Source organism: Protopterus annectens, chromosome 10.part0, assembly GCF_019279795.1.
Source record: "Protopterus annectens isolate FY-2018-M chromosome 10.part0, PAN1.0, whole genome shotgun sequence".
NCBI lineage: Eukaryota > Metazoa > Chordata > Ceratodontiformes > Protopteridae > Protopterus > Protopterus annectens.
The window spans coordinates 159,268,484-159,289,648 of record NC_056744.1 but is presented as its reverse complement, the minus strand read 5'-3'; the positions used below and the strand labels follow the sequence as shown (position 1 = coordinate 159,289,648).

Below are 21,165 nucleotides of genomic sequence, written 5' to 3'. Positions count from 1 at the left end.
AGGTCCATTTTCAGTGGAGGCCTGGGGAGAAAAGCTCCACAATTAGATAGATTAAGTAACAAAAATAGACAAACAGACAATGATAGCACAGAGACACGCATAATAACAGTGGTGAGCTTAAGCTGTCCCAATAAACTATGAAATAATTACAAGTCTACAAGTCTAGACCTTGTAATCTTGTGTTATTTAACTGGCAGGATCTGCCTTTGATGAAGTCGAATTGGGTATGATCCAGGGTTTGGAGCTCACATATGTCTTTATTTATGAGGTCCATAATGATACATTCCATGGCATTACAGATGAGGCTGGTCAGCCTTACTGGTCTATAATTTCTCGGGTCTGTTACTAGGCCACCTTTGTGGAGGGGAATAACTGTTGCCAGTCTCCAGTCCACAGGAAAAAGCCTGTGGTTAGACTATGATTGAAAAGAGTACTTAGTGGTGATGCTCGTTCATGTTTTAGGCTATTTAGAAGACTGCCTGGGATGCTGTCTGGTCCCATATAGCCTGTGTTTTGCCTTGTTATTCAAATATGTAGGGTGGGGGGGGTGAGATATTGGGGCAAGGTTTGTGATAGATTTGGAGGGGATGGGGAGGGTGAAATTTTCACCAAACCTATCTGCTAGCAAGTTTGCCGTTTCTCTTGGGTCAGTTTGCGTGATACCACTGGTCACGAGTTCTGCACGTTTGGGCCCTACCTTTTAGGCTATGTACATAGCTGTAAAAAGGCCTTATGTTTATTCTTGGCTGTGCTAGCTAAGTTTATTTTTTTAAAGTTATCCTTAGAGGACTTGACAAGTTGTCTTATTTAGTTGTTGAGGCTGAGGGAGGGTGCTTTTCCATTGTTGTGGTCTCGCCTTTGTTTTCATGGACACTAGCTTTTTGCATTTATTGTAAAGTTTGTTGATGCTGGATGTCCATCAGGGCAGCTTGTTTTTACTTGGGGCTCTGGCTTTGATTATTTCTGGTACAGCTGAGTGTATACACTTTCACTTATGCAAATGATTTACAGGGCTTTAGAGTAAGTGTCAGTGTAGTTACCATTTCCAGCTGGGGGTGGGGCTCAGAATGCATTTATACCTTCACTTAGGAGGGTATAGTTTGCCTTGGTGAAGTTTTTTTAGTCTGATTTTGCTGTTTGTGAGTTCTGGTGTTAGTGTCACCTCAAAGATGACTGATTTGTGGTCAGATTTAACTAATGGGGGTCCAACAGTTGTGGTAGTGCATCTGTTTGACATGTTAGTGAGGACCAGATCTAGTATGTTTGTCCCTGTTGTCGGGGGATGAACAATTTGTTCTAGGTCATTTGAGTTAACAAAGTCAAGGAACTTTTGCACTAGTGAGTGAGGACTAGAGTAGGTTTCCCAGTTACACACTGTAACCTAAACTTGGAGTGACTCCATGGAGTTGTCCAGTCTAACTAGACAGGAGGTGAATGTATCTCTAACATAGCTAGAAACATTTCCTCCTTTGGTTATCACATGTTGTTTTTGCTGTCTGAAGGTGTGGAAGCCAGTGTAGCCTTGCATAGCTAGGGAACTTTCTGAGGCCTTGAACCAGGTTTCTGTGACTCCACAAATATCTATATATTCCAGTGACAGAAGTGCTTCCAGGGTGTGCAGTTTTTGGCTTAAGATCCTAGCGTTTAGCAGCATGACCGTTATTTTATTATGATTGGCAAATTTCACATTGCTAAGTTTGTTTTCGAGGCTTTACCTAAAAATGGCACTATGGTGGAGGCAAGAGCATTTGTCAGCAGCTGAAAGCCTAGAGGTGCCAGGTGCAAACCATCTCTGGCAAAGCAGCAAGGTTTGTCGACCATTGCTTTCCAGGCTGACAGGAACTGAATCCCATTTGAATGACACCAAAAAGTAAGCCAGTTATTGAAATCAATCATTTTTTATTTATACTGTGGCATAATTTTAGGTGAGGGTACTATGCTGCTCAAGGCTAGGTACATATCTGTCTGGGACACATACTCAGAGAGCTCTGTCATGTTTCTCTTCATATAGTCCAGTGAGGTACATCTCAGGTCATTCACTCCAACATGAACTATGACAGAGTCATAATGGTAGTTGTTGATGAGAGACCTGAGTGCATGCGTGATCTGACAAATCCTGGCACTGGACAGGCAGCTAACTGTGACTTTCTCCTTGTCCAACCTAGTAAGTGGAACATCCGTGTGTCTCACTATTGAGTTTTCAGTGACCAGAAAATTTTGTTTTTGAGTATTACATTTTATGGGCTTAGTAGGTGAGACACTGGTGTGTTATGTGTCATGGGTGCTGTGGGAACTGTGTTAGTTGTAGATATATTGTGTTTTGGAGGTCTCTGGTGTCTCGGTAGGTTTTTTGAGAGAACCTCTGCATATGTTGATTTTTGTGTTAGATGCGTACTGTGTGCATGAGTAGTGGTACTATGTACATGTGTAGTTATGTATGGGTTGACAACCACTTCCGTGTTACTGTTTTGAGTGCAAGAGAGCATGGATTCAAGATTCTTGGTGTAGATACATTTCTCACACTCTGTACTAGAGTGAGTTATTAGTACAGGGATGTTGGTGTAAATGAGGCAATTGCTACACTGCCTCAAGAGGCCTAAGTCAACAAGTTTGGTGGGAGAAACAAGGGTGGTCCAACTGTCCATGATGTTAGGTTGAAGACTGTTGTCACTGTGGGGAGGGGGGGCTTTTCAGGATTGATCAAGGAAGAGCTCAGTCGATGGATATTTCTTCTTGTTTTTTTTTTTTTTTTTTGGTAATTTAATAGGTTTCAGCTCACTAGCAGTATTTCTTTGACTGGGAAAGTACTAAGGATGAGGGCTACACTAATGTGCTACAGCTGTAACTAAGGAAAAAACTGTTGAATTAATCTGTCCGGCTATGGTGCACAATTGTGCGGCAGTGTGTTATGCTGTGTGACATGCAAGCAAGCAGAAACCTGCTGAAATGTAGGGCTTAAATGCCAGAAGCTAAAAACTTGAAAAAAAATTTAAAAAGGTTCTAAAGGGCCAATGAGGATGCTTATTCCATCCCTAGACCAACCACCCTTCACCAGGGGGGTTCCAACCCACACAGTCCTTTAACCAGACTGCAGGAAGGCCCCTTCCAATCAAAGATTGCCTGAAAAACATGCTTAGAACAAACAGTCACTATAAACAGACCCAGCTGCAACACACCTGTATCTGGAATATGCTACAGATACTAGATACCCTTGTTTCAGTGAGAACCACTAGAAAATGTTTAACACAGCAGAAAAATAGTAATGAGACACTAAAGACATTTAAAACAGCAAAAAATCAGCAAGGAGACTCTAAAGAATGTTTTAAACAGCTAACAAATCAGTTATCATAACACTGCTTGGTGGGAAAACCAGAACCAGCAGAACAGATTGCTTTTGTAACAGTGAAAAACACCAAAAAATGCTTAACAAACAGTGAAAATAGAGAAAAGAACTTAGTAACCAGTGAAAACAGTAATAGCATTTGATTTAGCAGGCACAGTAAGGCAGACAGTTGCAGTACAACAGTGTAGATTAGTACACAATATATAAATACAGTATTAAAGTAGACAGCATGCAACAGAGAAGTAAATATTGTGGGGAAAAATTTTCCAGGGAGTTGTTATGGCTAGGTTTGCATAGGCCTTAGGGCCGATAGCCTAGTACCAACCTATGAACCTATAAAAAGTGCAGCAAATAGTATAAATAAGCTACACAATTAAGGCTCATATGCATAACACAAATAGAAAGCTATAATTCAAAGTAGAAAAGGATGATGAAATGGGGGAATTTCAAGAAATAAGGAGAGAGTGGGATTTTGCTGTTCACTAAGGAGAATAACAACAGCCATGCAGAATATTATATTCATATAGTAGCCATTTTGAGAACTATGGCAGCAAGAGAATGGAGAATGGAGATTCTGTCAATAGAGATTACTGCAATTAGGGGTACAGAGACTAGGGATAATGAGGATGGAATTTACTGGAGAAAACTGGCAAAGGAACCAAGGTATTGACCGCAAATAACTATTTTCTGCATTCTAAGAACTGTCTTCCCTACCAGGGTTGATACCAGTGCATAAGCAAAGAAAAAGAGACGGGATCCTTAGTGAAACACCTGCTCTGGGTAGAGTGTTAGTTGAAGCTAGAACATAAGCTGCTTTTAGAAAAGGGATAATTAGTAGGGCATTTAAAATATTGCACAAAAACTATAGGAATCAATCAGATGAAAAGATTGGGAAGAGAGATTGGATAAATAATTTACAATGGATCAAAGGGAGGGCATATGTATAGCTCCCAAGTATGCAACATTGTCTAAAAGGTATAGGATTTTTGCTTGAAGTGTTTGCATAGATATTTTTATACCCCAAGCAAACTCCATTGTTTTCCTTAAGTAGATATCAAATGCTGTAGGTGTGATGGAAAATAAAGAGGTAACTGGAAACATATGTTTTGGCAGTGTATTGAGTTGGCAGACTTCTAAAATTCCTTACAGAGTACTTGGTCCAAAATATTGGGTGAGTGAATGGGTGTAGCTAAAGAAATGATTATTCTGAGCTGGGACACGGGATCTGAATTGCTTAGATATAGTAAGGCCTTTTAAGTTTTATTCTGATGGCTGCCAAAAAAAATCAGTTACCAGAAAATGGAAATCAAAATATAAACCAACTGTATTTGAAGATCGTATATTGTAACAGAGATAAAAGAACCAGAAGTAGAATCTTTAGAAAAGGGTAGGAGCAAACTGCATAGAAATAAATGGAAACCGTGGGAACAATACATGCAGAATAATGATACGGAGAGGAGGGAGTTTTAAGGGAAGGCAGGAAGTGAGCAATTTATTTAATGCCGGACTGATGATAGGTATGCAAAAGAACATATGTGATGTAGAATGTATGTAACTGGGAACATGTTAATGTGGTTTGTTTTATTTTTATGTAAATGTATGTTTTCTTATGTTTTAAGTAATAATTCAGTAAAGGTGTTTAAAAACAGGGTCTGTGCAACAAGAATGGAGGACTGCAACAGTTATCCCACTTCACAAGGACGGCCCATCAGCCAACCCTAGAAACAACAAACCCATTAGTTTGACTAGTGTAATATGCAAAGCTATGGAATGAATTAGCATGGAAATGGTCAACAAAGACACAGGCAACCTTCAGTCACTGACCCAAGCCAATTTGTCTTTTTCAAGGGAAGGTCATGCCTACTAATCCTGGTGGATTTCTTTGTGAAGGCAAAGGCAATGGATGAGGGAAAATGGTGCATAACACATACCTGGACCTGGCTAAGCATTCAGTACAATGTCTACGAAATGAACAGCATCTGAACCATTGATTTAAATTTTGGTTATGGCATAAATAAGGCTTGTTGGTGAGACAGAGATGTGTCTCAGAGGATCCCCATGCTCTGTAATAGGCTCTCCATCCATGTGAAGCAGAGTCCATCCCTAACCCTATTTAAGCATTACATTGACCAATGGATGGGAAATCGGAAATTCACCCCAGATCTGGGCCCCATGTCTCTGAGAGACAGAGGCAGACATTAATTATGCCCAAACTAATATACCCCCATAACCTTTAAGAACTTCCCAAATAAGTTTACACCTCCTAATAAGTGCCCATGATACATAGGGATATAATTGTTGGGTTGCTCTTGGTATATACCTATGCACCTATGCACAGGTCTTTGGTGGAGCTCCTGAATGCTAATTTTCTTGCAGAGGGCCAACAGCATGACTTCTTGCAGTGGAAGGCTTGACAGTCCATCCTGATACATTTGTATTGCAGGGTCCACACTTTGACGGTAAATAAAAATCCAGTGACTGTAGTGCATTCTTGACTTTAAAAATGGCCTATGGCACCATTTCACAGAGGACACTAGTAGGAAAATAAAAGGTTTTGCTTGCAGAATCAAAAACTGGTACAGTAGTCAGGAAATCTGCTGACTAATTAGAAGCAAATTGTGATAGAAGGATAAAACTCAACAAGCAGTTTAATGATATCGGATCTTTGCAAGGATATGCCCTTTTTAGTGTTTTTGTGTCAGACTTTGTCCTGGGGAGGACACAGGAAGGTCATCTGATATGTTAAATGAATAAAGATTAGTGATGCAACAGCAGATAGAAAGGTATATTTACAGAGAAAGAAAAGAGCTGTGGCTCATATTAGGCCTGTCAATTAATGCAATTCCCCCCTTGAAAAGTACATCACTAAACCACTATATATATTATCAGACCTTAGTATTACATCACTGAAAAGATCTCAAGTCTTACTACCCCTTTATAATCGGATAGACTACAGTAACTGTCCATCTACGTGTTCTTATACAGACTCCCGAGTGGTGATCTCTGCTTATCCCATTGTGCTATAAATGACCCTGCACTTATTGATCTCCTTCATCTAAACAGAACCAATAGTAAAGACCCACCTCTACAGACCTAAACCTTTACTGGCCTTTTAACAATACTAGTCAGCAGGAGTCACAGGATAGGTGCCTAACTCTACGTATCCCCCACTTTTGGAAAATGCCACCCTCAGATATCAAGACATGCACTTTCCCAGGCTGGATATGTGGAGATAATCTGCTTAATAGGGAGCAGTGCTAGTTTTCCACTATCGATGGGTAATGTAACTGAGCTTCTTATTGGTCCTTGTAGTAAGGTAAGGGAATGTGACATGAGTAGCAGAGAGGGGTTATAAATTACTAATATTAGAAGCTGTCAACTTTGAATGTAAAAATAAACTGTTTCATTTCTTTCATTGCTTACAACAAAGTAAGCACACTAGACAAGTAGGGGGGTCTGACTTCAGGCATAACCCATGAAGAACGTTATACGAGAAATGCATAAATTATGAATGTATAGAAACAAGAAGCAATGCATTCACAGTGCAGTATTTCTGAGAGGTTCACTAAATAAGGGTCATCAATAAATATGTAAGAAAATAATATTGTGTCAGGATATAAAAAGTAATGATACACTTCAAAGGTATAATGCACATAGAACAGCTAGTTATCATGAAATGTTATTGCACCATAATGCTTGCCACTGATCTCATCATATAAGCAAAAACATTAAGTAGGCATAACACAAAAAATGTCACAAAGATGGAGCAGTAAACATGAGTCAAGCACATACATTGTGCTTGACTCATTTCTTGCCTCTCAATTGTGAGTCAAGCACGTACAGTGTAAAATACCAGTAAATACATGCAATGTGATGTATCACAATTTGTAGAATGTCTGCCCAAGTTGTAATCACCATCAAGGACTGAGGATCAGCCATGAGCAAGAATGGAAGGTAGTGGCTGGGTATTTGCTTAAAACAAACAATGAACTGAAAGTTATTGTGTATGGCCCTGATGCTTAGCATCATGGAGTACAGCAGTTTGATGCTATGCGGCTGCAGGCAGATTTTTCCTCACTGGACCTCTTTTAGTGAATATTAGCAGATACTACATGGTGCCAATAATTCAGACAGAGGGATTATTTCTCATTTTTCAGAGTAAGCAACCAAAAGGATTGTTTAGTCTAAGTGTCATATGCAGTACAGCTAAATGTTCTACTCATGAATTCTCATGGGGAAATCTTAGTGACAGTTAACATGGTTTAAGAGTCTCTCGTATGCTAAAAAAAAAAATCAGTTGATTTAGTTCCAAATTGCCATTTTCTCACTACCTTTTTTACATGTAGTACTACTGACATAAATAACAGAACATGAAATTCAGGTTAACAAAACACTACTAAAGAAAGCATGGATTACATTCATTGTGAATGTGAAATCATCATGTACCCTGTATGAAGCCTGTCCTGATATGGCTATCTTCTGTATGTTGGAGGAACTAGCCAAAGAAAGACAGAAGAGACCATCTGAAGTCAGCAGTTCTGCTGTTGTAGAATATTAATGGTATAGCCCTGTTGCTGAGTACTGCATGCTGGATAGAGTACAGGGTAAATTCAACAGCAGTGTCCCGCCAGGGTGGCTTGTTACCCCTACTAGTCAATGCATAGCAGTGTGTCCAGGACAGTGGTGGTGAAGCACACACCCAGTACCAGTATTTTTGGCCTATCTTCGTCAGAGTTTGTTTTTCTCTCTGCTAGTAAGAGGGAGGAGAAATATACACATAAAATACTTCAAACCTGCCCCATCAAAGGCCCTCTGGTAGGTAACCTTCATCCATTTCATGGACAGGTGACTAATAGAACAAAAATATTAAAATTGATTTTATATGTACCTCTGGTGTGAAGAATGCTTGCTAGTATAAGTAATTGAGCTAGTTGTCTTAAATATCATAACGCAGCAGCATAAACTCTTCATAACCTTATTGTAAAAGCTCTATAGTACAAAAGAGATACAAGGGTTGCCAGCATAAGGACCACTTCCTCTGGTTTAAAGTGTTTGTTTTTTCAAAATGAAGTGAAAAAGTTCCCTTTATGCAAATTTTACTTTGCAGCATGAGAAGCAACAGTGAAATAGATGTTAATTTGCAGCTCAAATGAGGTAAACATATCTTAAATTAGGAGGCCATGTTACATCTACATTGTGACAAACCGATAGACTGGCTTATACATGAATACACTGTGTAGCCAATGTAGCTTCTGCAGTGCAACTATGGACACATCTTTGGTTCACAGAAGTGACTGATTACTAGTTATGGAAGCTGGATTGTGTGTTTATAAAGTGTTGATAATAGAAAGATAAAGAGGAAGACAGCAGATGTGAACAAGGTTTCTAGTTTTCAGTTAATTTATTTTGTTTATCTTTGTTTACCAAGAAAGTCCAACTGGGATAATACTTTTTTTTCAGCAGAGGCCCACAGAGAAAAGTTCCACATTTGACACCAGTTTTGACATATGCATAAAATGTTGTTACACAATATCAGAACTAATACAAAATATAGGTAAGTATATGTTCATGAGAGGAAAAGCTTTACAGTAGTTTACGTAGACATCAGAGCAGTGTACATAGCTTGCATGTGTATATACAGTGTTGATCATTCATTACAATTAGACACAGACTTGTACATAAAAGAAAGCAATATAAAATTGCAAAAGATACTGTAATATTACCTGCAATTTCTAGCAATTAAAATAATGAAAAGAAAAGGCAGCTTTACTATGGAAATATTAGAAAGGGGAAGGTGGTTGATTATGAAATATAGTATGAGAATTCTGTTTCTGATCTGTATTATTTAGAACAGACTCTATTTTCTACGTGAAATATTTTTATTTCCTTTAGTTCTTTTGTTTTAACCAGGATAATTACACTACATCTAGGATGCGCTGTCATTTTTTTCAGCGTTTCCTACCCAAAGGCAGTCTGTATAGTAAATATATTTGATGGTCTGATAGCTTGTTTGGACTTTTGACATCTTCACATGATGGTTTGGTTTATGAACAGTCTGGTATATCATTCATGTGTGTTCCTGCAACAGATGTAGGGCATCAGAAGAGAAGCATCGCCATCTAATACCCCAGCCTTACTCCTTGTCCAGATGTACAACCTCCATGCTAACCCCCATTTTACATATGGTGGCACTCCACTAAGCTGGAATTGTTATTATTATTATTACTAATCCCACCACGAGACAACAAAGCTATCACTAGGCAGTCAGACCTTTCTCATTATGCTAATGAAACTGCACTGCACCTAACGTTCTAAAACGAGGTGCCTTGTCTACAGATCCAAAGGTCAGTTTATTGTACTTTACTGGAAATGGAAAATGCTGAAAAAAGGTACATAATTTGATTTGATAATTATAGTAACACTTTAATGACCGTTTAAAAATCACTAACCTCTGAAAACTGTAGAATATGGTATCTTTAACTTACAAAATGCTATGTCATCCACATTCATGAGCCATCTCATTAACAGAGTAATATTCCTGCAACAGGTGAACGAATCCTTGCAAGTGGATCAGTGCAGCTTCCTCGTTTCACTTTACTGGAGTCTGGGAGTTTGCTGATAAGCCCGTCCCACATCTCAGATGCTGGGACGTATACTTGCTTGGCTACCAATTCCCGAGGAGTAGATGAAGCATCTGCACAGCTCACTGTGTGGGGTAAGTGTTCTCTCAAAACATTTATGGTCACTTTCTTGGATTTTCTGTTTAACCAGAGTCTCACTAGCTGGGTTCTATATGAATGTATTCATTTATTTGTTAATTTGCTCTTTGTTTACCAAGTAGGTGGGCTGGATTGTTGACCCTGTTCAGCTACAACCCAAGCTCAAGGAATAAATAAAGATAATTAAAAACAAAAATACAAGTCATAAACAAGCTGTATATCGGTAACATACATGGTATGCAGATGATAAAACAGCATTGTAACAGAAGACACATTATATATCAGTAGACTATACCAAAGACAGTAATAGTACAAAATGAAATAAATATGTAGCCGTGAGGGAAACCCTTGGTGGGCAGCTGTAGTGGGAAGGGTGGTACTGCAACAGAGGAGAGGGTAAGCCACCCTGAAGGACCAGCAAGGCTGACCCATTCTCTACCACCTGACTTCTACCATGAATGATCGTGCTCAAGGGGTATTCCTGAGCAGAAATTAATGTACTGTAGGGCTCTCGTGTGCCCAGGAATCCCTGTCTACCACAACCAAAGAGTGAATGGGCCAGTTGTGTGCAAGTAAAGGAGCTAGTGGGCTTGGTCCAACAGGGTAGTACAAAAATAAAATAAATATGCACATTTTTCATATGCAAATATCAAAATGAAATGTAATAATACAGATGTGTGTGTGTGTGTGTGTGTGTGTGTGTGTGTGTGTGTGTGTGTATATATATATATATATATATATATATATATATATATATATATGCTTATGAGGTTTGCATTCTTATTCTTTGTCATGATTTTTTTGTGTAGATTTTGGAGTCAAGTTGCAGAACACAACAAATGGTCTAAAGTGTGAAGCATATCAATTATAGGAAATACTAGGAAATGTATAGCTATGGAAGAGTACAGCATGGCAGACCGAAATGCCAAACAGTAGAGTTAGTGCATTCACGGTGTGGTGGAAATAGGTCTATAGGCAGAGCATTATACTAACAACATCAAATCACATGTCATTTAGACTAATTTAACAAAGAACATCAAATATTATGAAAAGCAGCTGGTTCCAATATTCTATAAGCAATGATTCTGGCACAAAGATGGAAAATCAGATAGACCAGTGCTCAAGGAAACAGTGGAAAGTAGGGAAGAGAAAAATTATTTCCCATCTTACACATAACCATCCAGTGACCTGAATGAAAAAGCAAATCACCAGTTTGATGATTTGCCCCTCTTCCCACCTTAATAATGGGTGCTAACCTATTCCTAACACTACCCCGTCCTCAACCCTAACCATACACCTAAACTTAATAAAAAGCTTTCTGTAACACTTCCACTAGTCATACATATTTGAGGCTAGTGTTGTGAGGGGTTTTCATGTGAAAATTGGCAGAGGAAATACTTTTCCCTTCTTGATGTTTTGTGGGATCAGTGTTTAGGGTGTTCGGTCTTCTGCATGCTCGAACTTCTTAATGCCACTTCTTAACCACGAAATTAAGAACACACGCACACACACACACACACACACACACACACACACACACACACACACACACACACACACACACACACACACACACACACACACACACACACACACACACTCTTTATATACATACCCTGGCCAAGTGTAACCACCTGACAAGTAATAAATATTTAAATAAACCCCATGAGCTTCTCTAGTACTGTTCCACATTACTTGCCTACTTCTAAGTTATTGGATGTGTACAAATTCTTAAGATTATGTCTGTTTTGATATTCTTCATATCATGTTTCCCTTTATGTAATTTTTGGTTAGATTATGTTTTCCAAATGCATGACATTGTTCATCATGAACCTATCCTATTACACTTCAGACTTTCCGTCCAACCTTTTCAAGCCTCTTTTTGGCATTCCTACCAAGTCTAGTGTATACATACAGTGGATATAAAAAGTTTACACACCCCTGTTAAAATGTCAGTTTTTTGTGATATAAAAAAATGAGACCACAATAAATCATTTCAAAACTTTTCCCACCTTTAATGTGACTTGTAACCTGTGCAATTCAATTGAAAAACAAACAAGTCTGTTTGGAAAAACAAAAGATAAAAAAACGTACAATACTCTGGTTGCATAAGTGTGCACACCCTTAAACTAATACTTTGTTGAAGCACCTTTTGATTTCATTACAGCATTCAGTCTTCTTGGGTAGGAGTCTATCAGCATGGCACATCTTAACTTGGCAATATTTGCCCACTCTTCCTTGCAAAAGCGCTCCAAATCTGTCAGATTACAAGGGCATCTCTTGTGCATGGCCCTGTTCATGTCACCACACATATTTTCTATTGGATTTAGGTTTGGGCTCTAGCTGGGCCATTCCAAAACTTTAATTTTCTTCTGGTGAAGCCATTTTTTTGTTGATTTGGATGTATGCATGGGTTCATTCTCATGTTGAAAGGTGAAATTCCTCTTCAACTTCAGTTTTCTAACAGACACCTGAAGGTTTTTTGGCCAAAAGTGACTGATATTTGGAAGTGTTCATCATTCCCTCCACCTTGACTAAAGCCCCAGTTCCAGCTGAAGAAAAGCAACCCCAAAGCATGATGCTGCTACACCATGCTTCACCATGGGGATGGTGTTCTTTTGGTGATGCAAAGTGCTGTTTTTGCACCAAATGTACCTTTTGTAATTGTAGCCAAAAATTTCAACCTTGGTCTCATCAGACCATAGCACATTTTTCTACATGCTTTTGGGAGACTTAATGTATTGTTTTGCAAATTTTAGCTGGGCCTGGATGTTTTTCTGTGTAAGAAAAGGCTTCCATCTTGCAAGCCTACCCCATAGTCCAGACATATGGAGAATATGGGAGATTGTTGTCACATGTAGTACACAACCAGTACTTGCCAGAAATTCCTGCAGCTCCTTCAGTGTTGCTGTAGGTCTCTTGGCAGCCTCCCTGACCAGTTTTCATCTTGTCTTTTCATCAATTTTGGAGGAACATCCAGTTCTTTGCAACGTCACTATTGTCACATATTTTCTCCACTTTTTGACGACTGTCTTCACTGTGTTCCATGGTATATCCAATGCTGTGGAAATTTTTTTGTGCCCTTCTCCTGACTGATACCTTTCAACAATGAGATTCCTTTGATGCTTTGTAAGTTTTCTGCAAATCATGGCCTTTGCTGTAGCAGGCAACTGAGCAAATGTCAGGAAAATCCTACTAGGAAAGCTGAACTTTATTTGAGGTTAATCAGAGTCTCTTTAATTGATGGCGAGTGTGTACCTAAGAAGACTGAATGCTGCAATTAAATCAAAAAGTACTTCAACAAAGTATTAGTTTAAGGGTGTGCACATACAACAAAGTATTAGTTTAAGGGTGTGCACACTTATGCAACTAGCATATTGTGCGTTTTTTATTTTTTATATTTTTCCCCTAACAGATTTGTTTTTCAATTGAATTGTATAGGTTATAGGTCACATTAAAGGTGGGAAAAGTTTTGAAATGATTTATTGTGCTCTCATTTTTTATATCACAAAAACCCTGGCATTTTAACAGGGGTGTGTAAACTTTTTATATCCACTGTACATGCCTACATATTCAAATATTTCAAGCACGGGCATTAATGCCCTTCCGTGCCAATATACCAACACACTTGTTCCCATAGTAAGTATCCAGGCTGTTCTTAAAAATATCAAAACTAGTACTTGCTTTAATGTAATTTGATAGTCTGTTCCATGCATCAGTTGCTCTGTCAGAGAACCAATTAGTACACTTTTCATTCCTATGGAATTATCTACATAGGTTATCTGATGATTCTGTAGTACTTTTTGATAACCCAAAACATTCCCAGAGGTAGCTGTCACTAAATGCCCTGTATACCTGAATAAGATCTCTTCTTAGATATCTGTAAGAGACACTGTACAAGTTCAGATATTTTAGTCTTTCATAATAACTTAAATGTTCACATCCATGGATGCCCTTGGTATATTTCTGCTGATGTTCTTCGTGTTTCACTGTTGCAGTCATCACATTTGGGGTTATCTGCTTGCAGTAGCCCTCAGTCGGCCTGATTAACAAAGTCTTGGGTCCTACGTCAGTTGCTGTCTCCTCTTCAGTGACGTCAGGTCATCAGGGATATAAAACATGCAGCAGACGTTATTACATCTGTCTTTCTTACCATGTGGTGCCCAAAGCAGAAGCAGTTTGCAAGTGCCAGTCGGCCAACTCCTGAAATTTTTGTTTTCGAGTTTCAGAACCGAAGTCTTCAACTAAAAGCTAAGTACCCCATTGGGGAAACTTTTTCTTGCTCTAAACCGATGTCAGTAAAAGTAAATAATTGCATTTCTTGTGGAAAGCAAATACCTCATGAAGATTTTCATTCTGTAATCCTTGCCTAGGCCCTGACCACGATGTACCTCACTGTTGGTTTTGTGCCTTATTTAAACCACAAACTATCCGTCGTCTGTATATTTTCGCTTCTAAATATTTTGGTGCTCGGTTTAATTATCCTGATATGTCTTCGGTAAGCCATCCGACTGCCGACATTCTGAAAAAACGCAAAGATAAAGACAGAGACAGGCCGCCGAGGTGCCAGTACTCAGGGAGGCGCTTTCGCAACCCCTGATACCCACTACTTCAGATTTGCAGGTCTTTACTGAGACCCATTCGGAGTCCGGTATGCCATGAGATGCTTCAACTGTGGAATCTGCGGATGTGTCTACCTTGCATGGGTCCAGAGCTGCTGTGCAGGCACCAGCTTCTAAGGGTGTATTCAGGCCTACGGACTTGCATATTAAACTGATGCCATCTTCTTCTTTGAAGCCTAAAACTCGAACCATGCCTAGAAAACTGACGCCCAGACCGCATGGTCAGGCCTCAATGATAAGAATGACTGAAGACCTTATTACTTTATTCAGGGGAAGCCAACCTTCCCTCTCTAAGAGACCTAGGACTGAGTTTACTTATGATACTTCTGACCAAGATTCTGAAATTTCTGTTTCCTCTGATGACCAGGATTTACCCTTATCTACCTATGAGGATTCTGATGCTGAGGACTCTATTCCCTCTGCTTCCCCCCAGAGGATTTCTTTTTTGGTGAAACCTTGCATACTCTCAGGGAGCATTTTCATTGGGAAAGTCAGGATTTCTCTGATTCTGAAAAGAGGCTTAGGTTCATAGGTTCATAGCTTCATAGGTAGGTACTAGGTTATCAGCCCTGGGGCCTATACAAGCCCAGCAAAAAAGGTACCCTGGCTTTTGCCACCCAAGAAAATTATTTTCCAGTGCCACTGTCGAGCAGAGCCACAGAGGTGATCCCCGGGGTGAATTTCCTATTTCCCATCCAATCATCAAGATTTTTCTTGAAGAGTGCTAATGAGGAGCTTTGTTTGATATAGATAGGTAGTTTATTCCAGAGTATGGGAAGTCTCTGGGACAGGAATCTATCCCTCCGGCATGTTCTGTTTATTGTGATGACAAGGTTTAGGTCCCTAGAGCGTGTAGCTCGGAGGGATTGGGATTTCTTTAAGTGGAGCATGTCCAACAGCTCTGGGTTTGACATAGCTTTGTATGTTAGGCAGAGATCACCTCTGAGTAGGCAATACGTGACGGAGTAAAGCTGGAGTTTTTTGAGACGGTCTGCGTAGGGCATCTGTTTGAGGCCAGTAATCCTCTTTGTGAGGTGTTTCTGCGGCCTTTCCAGTTGTTGTAGATGTCTTGTGAGGTACACACCAAAACGGGCATTGTACTCTATAATGGGTCTAATGAGTGATGAGTAGAGGGGAAAAATGACCTCTTTTTTTCCTGGATGAGAAACCTTTTGTGATGAGATGTGACACGTAATAGGATTTCCTGACTACTGTGGCGATGTGATTATCAAAGGAGAGACTACTGTTCACCTGTGTCCCAAGGTCTCTTATCACACTTTCAGTGTTAAGTATATTACCGCCTATGTTGTAGTTCATGGGTACAGAGCTTTTACCAAATGGGATGAAAATGCACTTTTTGGCATTGAGCTTGAGGCCATGGCTTTGACACCAGGCATCTGTCTCAGTGAGGCCCTTTTGTAGGATGTGCACATCATTAGGAGTTTCGATTATGGCTCCTAGTTTGCAGTCATCTGCAAACTTAGTTAGTCAAAGACCTTCTGTGTTAGCCTGTACTTCAGAGAAGTAGATACCAAATAGGAGAGGACCCAGGACTGAACCCTGTGGTACTCTACTTGTCACTGGTCTGAAGTCTGATTTGGAGTCTGCTACTTTCACAGTGTGGGTTCTGTCAGTGAGCCAGTTGGCAATCCATCTTGTGACATAGGGATTTATACCTAGTTTATTGAGTTTATCTATAATTCTAGAGTGGGGGATGGTGTCGAAAGCCTTGTCAAGATCTAGATAGGCTGTGTGAACCACCTTCCCCTTGTCTACGACTTTGGTGACTGCTTCAAAGAAGTCTATAAGGTTTAGGAGACATGATCTGCCTTTTACAAACCCAAACTGGGTTGGGTCCAGAGTCTGGAGATTACCAATGTCTTTTTTTATAAGTTCCATGATGATACGTTCCATGGCCTTGCAGACCAGGCTCATCAGGCTAATGGGGCGGTAGTTCCCGGGGTCTGTGGTGGCTCCCCCCTTGTGGAGTGGGATAACCGTTGCTGTGCACCATTCAGCAGGCACAAAGCCTGAGGTGAGGCTATGATTGAACATGGTACTTAGGTGGGGTGCCAGTTTGTTCTGTAGTTCATGTAGAACGCAGCCTGGTATGTTGTCTGGTCCCATGGATGCTGTGTTCTTGGATTTGGAGAGTGTGTTTTTTACCTGCGCAGCCATGATTACAGGAACTTTGCATTCTTCCGGTATAGAGATGAGCTCTTTAGGGGGTGAGAGGGGGGTAAAGTTAGCACTGAACCTATCTGCCAGGATGTTGGCAATATCAGTTGGGTCTGTATATTTAGTGCCATTGTGCTGTAACTCAGAGCAGATCTGAGTGTTGCCATTGAGATTCTTCACATAGCTATAGAATGCTTTGTGGTTGTCTTTAGAATCAGTGGTGATTTTGTTTTCGTAACTAGCTTTGGAGGATTTTATCAGGGATCGCAGCTTCTTACTGAGGCTGACCAGGGAGCTCCTCCACTCATGGGATTTTACTCTCTTTTGCAACAGTTTCTTCCTTCTGTTGTACAGTTTGTTTATGGCAGGGGACCACCAGATTGGCTTCCTTTTTTTGGAGGATAGCATCTTGGTTCTGTTTGGGATAGCATGATCCATGCACTCATGCAAGTGCTTATAAAGTGCAATTGTGAAGGATTCAGTAGTTGTAACTGTATTGTCTATCTGCATGGGTGTCATGAAGTTCACCACTTCTGTCTTAAGAAGCATGAAGTTGGCTTTGGAGAAATTTTTACCATGGTTTCCTTAATGGGGGGTGGGGGCAGGATGTGGATATCTAGGGTAATTAGCTTATGGTTGGATCAGATCAATGAGGCGTTGACTTCAGGTGTAGAACACCAGTCAGTCATGTTGGTAATGACTAGATCTAGGATATTGTTGCCCCTGGTGGGAGTGTGGATAAGTTGATCCAGGGCATTGGAGTTTATGAATTCCAGAAAGCGTTGAGCAAAGGAGTTGGTACATGAGTAGTTTCCCCAGTTAATGGTGAGGTAGTTGAAATTTCTCATTATTAGGGTGTCTGGTTGAACCCTAATATTTTCCAGTACATCAAGAAAAGAGGAGTGGGAATCCAGGGGCATGGTGGGTGATCTGTAGCAAGCTACAATTTGGACTGCAGTTTTGCCCAGAGTTAGTTTCACTTGGATAACCACGGCTACATTATGCTGAGCAACTAGCCTGGAGGTGTGGATATCCTTAATGAATATGGACACACCTCCGCCTTTGGTGTTCCGGTCCAGGTTAGATGGCCGAAAAGTGTGGTATGAGTTATAGCCTGGTAGTGCAGGGGTGCTGTCTGGAACCTTGAACCAGGTCTCAGTCACTGCACAGATATCAATGTTCTCCATTTTAAGGAGTGCCTCCAATGAGTGCATTTTGAGATTTAGACTTCTAGCATTGAGTAGCATCACCCTCAGTTTTTGCTTGCCTGTTCCTGTTACGGTGGTGAATTTGTCATTTGAACCTTGCCTAAAAAAGGCACTATAGGGGCAGCAAGAACCTTAGCCAGTATCTGGAATCCCGGGGGTGACAGGTGCAGGTCATCTCTGGCAAAGCATCATGGTCTATCGACCATGTCATCCCAGGTAGACAGATATTGGATCCCTTTAGAATGGCACTAGAAGCTTAGCCAATTGTTGAAGTCAATAATTTTGTCCTTGTACTGTGGCATCATTCTTGGTGATGGCAGAATGCTACTCAGGGCTACCTGCCTGGGCTACAAGATTAGAGAGCTCTTCCATGTCTCTTTTCATGTAGTCCAGGGAGGTACGTCTCAGGTCATTCACACCAACATGGATAATGACAGTCATATTTGTACTTGTTGTGGAGTGACCTGAGTGCGTGGGTTATGTGGTGGATCCTGGAAACCGACATTCAGCTGACAGTAACCTTCTCCTTGTTTAGCCTGGTGAGTGGGACATCAGTATGCCTGACTATAGAGTCACCTATGACTAGTGTGTTGGGTATGTTGTTTTGCCTTATTGGCTGTGGTTGAGTGGCACACTGAGTCTGCGGGCTATGTGTCATTTGGGTTGTGTTGTGTTGGGGGGGGGGTTTCTTGCATTTCTGCTTTGGAGGTCTCTGTTGCTTGAGCAGATTATTATTGAGAGCCTCTGCGAATGTTTTTGTGTTTCTATGTGCGGATTTTGGTGGTGTTGATTTAGTGAGACTATGTGATGAGTGTGGTGTGGTGCAAGTGTTTACCTTCTCCTCTTGACTGTCAAGTTCAGTCTTGATTGGAGAGAGCTTTACCTCCAGTTCGGTTAGATAAGTGCATCTCTCACAGGTTGTAGTGTTGGATGATAGTAGGAGAGGGTTGTCTGTATACAAGAGGCAATTTCTACATTGTCCAAAGATGCACAGATTCATCAGATATACAGGAGAGATCACTGGGAGCTGACCCTTGGACATGCCTGAATAAAAAAATATTTTCCTCTAGATAAGTGAGGAAAGTGAGTACAAGAGCTGTTTTGCTCTAAGCAAGTGAGGAAAGTAAGTACCAAAACTGTTTTCCTCTAGGTAATGAGGAAGGCTGAGTGCTGTAGTAATTAGTAGGTTATTTAGTGCTTACAAGTTCTGAACAAGTGCTGATCACGAATAAGCAAATTCAAGTGCTAAAACTAAGAATCTGTATCTGGACTAAACTAGTTACAGGAAAGGGGGGAAACAAGTGCAAATGTGGGCTTTTAAATCAGAAAGTTGAGAGAGATGAGCTGACTTTGGATGTGCACCCATACATTTACACTAAACAATCAAAGAGAATTTCTTCTGTTTCTAGTTCTGAGGAAGTCCCGAGGTGTATACTGGGGAAGAAAGCGCTTAACAATAAAGAGACTGGAGTAACATACTCTTTGATTGTTTAGTTCAAATATATGGGTGCACATCCAAAGTCAGCTCATCAGATTCAGAGCTCAGGACTGTATGTCAGCACTGAAGAAAAATCTCATCAGAATGGTATATAAGACGAATGGTTTTAATTAAAGTATTTCTGATGAAGTCTATGGTTTTATGGACAAAAACGTGTGTTATCTGCAGCGTGAAATAAAGAGTTTTGTGCACTAATTTTGCTGGGTGAGATCTCCGCTTTTTTCACCTTGATATCTGGTTACTGGTTGCTTTTGGTGGAATTACTCCAGGTTGTTTTATTACTCCTTTTCAAAAATCATACTGCGGATACTGAAACCATTTCACAGGGACCCAAGGGCATTAAAGCTACTACTGCCAAAAATCCTACCCCCTCTGACAGAGACTTCAGGGCGCTGGATAGATGGGGTAAGAAGTTATACACTTCTGTAACTTTGGCCATTATGGCCTTGAATTGCCAGTTTCATATGTTAAAATATCAGCAGCATATTATTGGATTATTTAAACAGAAAATTATGTTGATTCCTGATTGTGCTGAAAATAAGGATTTATAGGATTTAATGCATTCTGATGAACAAGTTGGTAAACATATGTTGCAATGTGGTTTTGATTCACTAGAGGCATCTTGCAGGGCTGCTGTAACTGGGTCTGTACTTAGAAGCCATGCTTGGCTTAAGGAGCAATCCTTGCCAGATTATGTTAAAGCAAAATTACTGGATGTTCCCTGAAATCAGGACCGCCTTTTTGAGAACAAGGCAGAAGTTCTTAAAAAGATGGAAGAAAAAGCTAAATCTATGCAAACTGTTAAAGATTTTTGTAGCGTTGTTGCCTCACAGTTAGACGTTGCCCATTCGATTCTCAGTTAGAGCGTCCTCTGTGTGTTAACATGCATGAATGGGCGTTCCTTCGTTGAAGGTTGTGCGTTAGGCCCGGCAAGCCAGCACGTAAAAATCTACTGCCAATCATTAGCGGACCGGAGTTCCACTGTAGCGACCCCTAACCGGGAAAAGCCGAAAGAAACAAACAACAACCTCTGAGATTTAGTAAGCATTGGCCTTCTAAGAATTGGTCCTTTCATGTCTTTTCCAGACCTTCTCAGTCCAAACCCAGATCCAGCAGAGCATCCACACTTCATTCCCAGGGGACGCACAGGACTAAGCAGTGGGGGGCCTCCACTTCCAAATCTGGCAGTAATAAAACTCCCCCCTATGGTAAACTGTCTCTATGACTTCTTTTTAAAACTTCCAAGCACTTCTCAACTGACTGCCCCTTTGGGGGGAAAGATTGCACTTCATGCAAAGAACTGGGGACTCATTACCCAGGACAAATGGGTTTTAAATATTGTGTCCCAAGGATACAGATTTCACTTCCACACGTTACCAACTCCAAGCGGTTGGCCGGATCTACCTTCAAATCTGTGGGCAGAGGCCCAAAAGCAAATACTCTCTCTTAAGCATAGGGGCTGTTCAGTTGGTACCAGAAGGGGAAAAGGGACAAGGTTTCTACTTGAGACTTTTCCTAGTACCCAGAAAAGACAATTCATGGCGTCCTATCCTGAACCTGTCTGCTCTAAACACCTTTCTGGTGATTCCAAAATTCA

At 40.5% G+C, this 21,165-nt stretch overlaps 1 protein-coding gene across 1 annotated transcript in view; it reads left to right on the top strand.

Moving 5' to 3' along the window:
• Window positions 1-21,165, top strand: part of SDK2 (sidekick cell adhesion molecule 2) — a 1,526,639-nt gene that overhangs the window by 781,907 nt on the left and 723,567 nt on the right. Inside the window, exon 10 of the mRNA XM_044085131.1 lies at window positions 9,891-10,058. Coding sequence (XP_043941066.1) covers window positions 9,891-10,058 — 168 coding nt within the window. The remainder of the gene's footprint in view (window positions 1-9,890; window positions 10,059-21,165) is intronic.